The 4,340-nt window shown below is 43.3% G+C and overlaps 1 protein-coding gene across 1 annotated transcript; it reads right to left on the bottom strand.

The window, feature by feature from the left end:
• Window positions 1-349: 349 nt before the first annotated feature.
• LOC115085253 lies at window positions 350-4,340 on the bottom strand. The gene is made up of 2 exons (XM_029591062.1): window positions 4,121-4,340; window positions 350-1,757 (listed from the first exon to the last, which is right to left on the bottom strand). The coding sequence occupies exon 2, from the start codon at window positions 1,382-1,384 to the stop codon at window positions 515-517; it is 870 nt and encodes a 289-aa protein (XP_029446922.1). The 5' UTR covers window positions 1,385-1,757; window positions 4,121-4,340; the 3' UTR covers window positions 350-514.

Here is a 4,340-nt window from a genome sequence, read left to right as displayed (position 1 = left end):
TGCTTTTCATAATGGTGCCAGGATCAGGCTGGCCAGCACCATTTTAAAACACAGCACTGGTGGGGCAAGAGGAACTAGGAGTTGCTGGTGCCCTTTTTTCACCCACAAATGGGGCTGAGGGAGGACTCCGGATTGAGAAGGGGGGGGGGGGGGGGGGGTTCAGATTTTGGTGGCAGTTTCAGTGGGGATGGAGGCCCAGACCCTTTTTTTTTTTGGGCTTCCTTTTTTCATTGCATTTCTTTTTTTTTTTTTTAATTATTTATGAATTTTTCAAGATATATACAAGGAACATACCTTGCCAGAAATTACAGAAAAGATATTAACAGGAAAATTAGGTACAATCCCAAAATATATGTTATATATAATGGCTTGCTTCACATAATCAGCTGTTTTTTCATTGGAAATTTGAGGGGAGGAGAACAGGAAAACAGAGAAGTTCTCAATGAAATATATATTTTTTTACAAACAGGCTTGAAACTCTCTTACATTCATTATTACCCTCAATTAAATCAACTTATGACCCCCCGACCAGAAGCTGTCTCAGTTGATCTGGCATAAAGAAAACATATACATTTCCAGCTGGTTTCACAATACATCTACAAGGAAATCGGAGGAGAAAGCTAGCCCCCTTAGCCAAGACCTCAGAGCGCATAGCTATAAACAATTTCCTACGCTGTTGAGTAGGACGCGAGAGGTCTGGATAGACCCTCACTACCCCTCCCATAAACACATTATTAATATTTTGAAAAAAAGCTTTCATCAGCAATCCTTTTTCTACTTCCGTGAAGAATTGGACAAATAGGGTTGCCCTTTCTGTGACTTCCATTTCCGAGTTTTCCAGATATTGTGTTAAATTATTTAAATCATCCCTCTCTTCTCCAGAGGTAATCTGTAAACTACTTCTTCTTGACATAAGAAAGAAAAGTTTTTTCACAGGCGGCACCTTTTCAGCTTCCATCTTTAGGGATTCCATTGCAAAACGTTTGAAAGTCACCAAAACTGGTTCACCCATTACTTTAGGAAAATTGACCAGTCTAACATTCAAACAGCAGAGATAATTTTCAACTGACTCCAGCCTCCTCTGAGATGTTATACAATCCTTCATTAAAGAAGAATTGAGTGACTGTGTCTGGTTTACCTTTATAGTCAAATCCTGAATACTGTTAGTATGGTCCTGAATTTTCTGTGAGTACTCTTTATCCACAGAATCTAATTTACTTTCAAATTTACCCAGTTGCTGAAATTGTATCTTCAGGGTACAGGCCATAGTAGCCATAAGATCCCATATGGCTTCCAAAGTTATTACCGTTGGTTTTTCAAACTCCAGGGGTCCTAAGATGTTTTCTCCTACCTCTCGATGTTCCCAGAGATTCATTTCCCGCATTCACCAAACTTCTCGCGGGTAATTCTTGAGCCTCCAACCGGGGGAGAGGGTAGACCCTGCTCCCGTCTGAGCAACGGGTCCTCCACGCTGTTCTCCCCCGACTAACTTTGCGTCAGTGAGTCCAGCTCCATTGCTGAGACGGAGGGGAGAGCTGCTCAGTGGGCCTCGAGGTTCTGGTGGGCTCAAGGTGATTTCGCCTGGCGAGATTGCCGCTTCTCTCGGCTCTCCCGCAGCGGCATTCAGAGTTCCCACGATAGGAGAGACTGACGCGAAGTCTGTGATGTACCGCTGCCCCACCGGGCTAGGTAGGTCTGGAGGATAGACCCTTACCTTGCCCTTTCGCTTGTGAGGCATTTTAGGAAAAAATTTTAATCTTTAGTAGATAAAAAAAAAGAGGAAAAACAACAAGCGATTGACGGAGCAGGTCGATTCAGCGTCTTCAAGCCATGGCCATTTTGACTCCCCCCCCCCCCCATTGCATTTCTTTTTTTGTTTTAAATAAACAAAACAAAAAGAGAATATTTTCAGTGCACGCCCATCACTCACATGAAAACATAAAAATGCAGATGCTCAAATACACATCAGTAGACACACAGCCATCCACCCATCCACATATATATATATATATATATATATATATATACACACACACACACACACACACACACACACACATAAGTATAGATAGAACCCCCTCACGCAATATTAAATACTTTAGAATTCTACATTTTCTGCTCATACTGACATCAAGTGGAATATAATCAGGAAGCTTTTTTAAGTTAAGGATCTGATTTACTAAGGCTTTATTCCTGTTCTGTGCCTATGGGAAAAATGTGTAGTGAATCAAGCCCTGAATTTTTATTTATTTTTTTATTTTTTTATAAATTATACAACTCCTTTTTTGGGGAAAAAAAAAATTCACTTCTGCAAAGAATGGGTAATTCTGTTACTGTTAATCTAAACTGATTTTAGGAAAACAGGCTGCACACAGCAAGCTCTCCAGAGAAGTAAAGGTCCCCTGCTCTGTTCATAACTTGTGCACAAACAGAAGGCACACATTCCTTTACCAATAATGCTCTTGGAGGTGAGCATTGGGGTGTGAACAGTAATTGAAAACTTCATTGACCTCATCCTCGCAGACTGGAGCAGTGCTGACTAACTACAGGCTCCAGATAAAAGCTGCTTTCTTCTTTCACCTCCCAGGCGCAGGGTCCAGTTTTCCTTTTTAATGTATTATATTATGGTGTATTGTTTTTTTTTAAATCATGTCATGTACCTATTGTATTTATTGTAGTATTGTTTAAGGAAAGAGGTCTATAAATTTAACATAACGAATACTGCCTATTTGGCAAGATCCAAACTTCGCAATTTCTGTCTGCCTTTGTACGACTCACTGCTTTGGCTCAGCTGTACTACTAAGTAAAAAAACAACAAACAAAATCTGGATCACTAAAGCATACCTAATACTATTGCACTTTGTAATATCTCTAAAGGCAGGGCCCTCGGCCTCCTACGATTCTACAAGGGCTGCCAAATTTGGCCTTTCCCACGGAATTCCCCAATCCCTGTGGGAGACCAGGTCGGGTAGTAGTAGCAGAAGCATCTGGGGACAGTTCGTCAGACCTCCTCTCTCTTCACTCTCTTGCCTTCCCCACCCCAATTTCAACTTGCTAGGATGAGGAGCAGCACAGTGGCAATGCAGCACTTTGGGACATGTCCTCCTCCTCTGCTGCTGGGATCCCCAGTGCAGCACTTTGAAACATGCAGGACACCACAGTACCCCGGTGCTTCAAAGTATGGCACTGGAGGTCCCGGCGGCAGAGGAGGAGGACACAGTTGCATTGCAGCTATTCTCCTCCTATCAAGCTGAAAATGAGGCATGATGGGGAAGGCCAAAGGAAGGAGAGAATGGAGGACCGATACGCTGCTCCTGATTCTCCCATCACTGGCCCCCGGGGCAGATGTGGAGAAAAGTGTGGCCTGAAACGTTGTACTACTGCTCTGTGAGGTAGAAGGGATGTGTGAAAAAGTGAGAGTATCTCCAGGGGTTATAGGGAGAGGGGAGTGAAGGGAGATGGGAGGGGGAGATGGTGAGTGAGCGAGCAGCAGGGAGGCAAGAGGGAGAAGATCTCAGGGATTGCGGGGAGATAGAGCATGAGTGAGGGGTACCAAAGGGACACTGAAGAGGACGGGGTGTGGAAGCAGGGATGCAAGAGTGAATGAGGGGATCTTAGGAGAAAGGAAGTGTGAGTGAGGGATGTGGGGGGATTGGAGGGAAGGGAGTGAGGGGATCAGAGTAGGAGCAGGGGAGTTATGAATGAGGGTATTTGAAATGATGCAGGGGGGTTAGTAAGTGAGAAGATCAGAGGCGCTGTGGAGTGTGAGTGAAAGGATTGGAGGGGTGTATTTGGAAAGACAGTAAGAGGATTGAAAGGAGTGTGGATTGTGAGTGAGAGGGAAGATCAATTTCGGGTGCAGTGGTGTGAGAGTGAATTATTCCTTTCTCTCCTGTCCCTAGATCCTCCTCCCTGATAATCCCATCTTCTCTTCCCTCTATCTTCTTCCATCCCTTATCCCTCTGACCTTTCTGCCTGAGATCCCTTTTTCATTTCCCTCTACTGAGGTCCCCTTGTTCCCCATTTCCAGATCCCTTTTCCTGTAATAAAGAGCCAAATATATAAACTGGAAAATAAAAATGCCTGTTTAATATGCAAATTTATGTAATTTGCCACATACCTGCCACAGAATTTGCTAAATGTCGCAAAATCTTGAAAAATCTGCCACAGGAAAGGGGGAGAGGCTCTGCCTAAAGACGAGTCCAAAAAGTTTTCCGTTAGTTAGCTGCTACTGTTGTAACTGTCATCTAATGGTTTTTTTTTCTACTTCCTTTCTCAAGCTGATTACTGGAAATGTTTTTTTTTTTTTTTTTTTTATAGTGTGTACACCAAAGCTTACC

This window comes from Rhinatrema bivittatum, chromosome 2, assembly GCF_901001135.1.
Source record: "Rhinatrema bivittatum chromosome 2, aRhiBiv1.1, whole genome shotgun sequence".
Classification (NCBI taxonomy): domain Eukaryota; kingdom Metazoa; phylum Chordata; class Amphibia; order Gymnophiona; family Rhinatrematidae; genus Rhinatrema; species Rhinatrema bivittatum.
The sequence above is the reverse complement of the archived record's forward strand: the minus strand, read 5'-3'. Positions and strand labels throughout refer to the sequence as shown.

Coding starts and splice junctions, on each gene's coding strand:
- LOC115085253 (XM_029591062.1), bottom strand. CDS start 1,384: ATGCGGGAAATGAATCTCTGGGAACATCGAGAGGTAGGAGAAAACATC.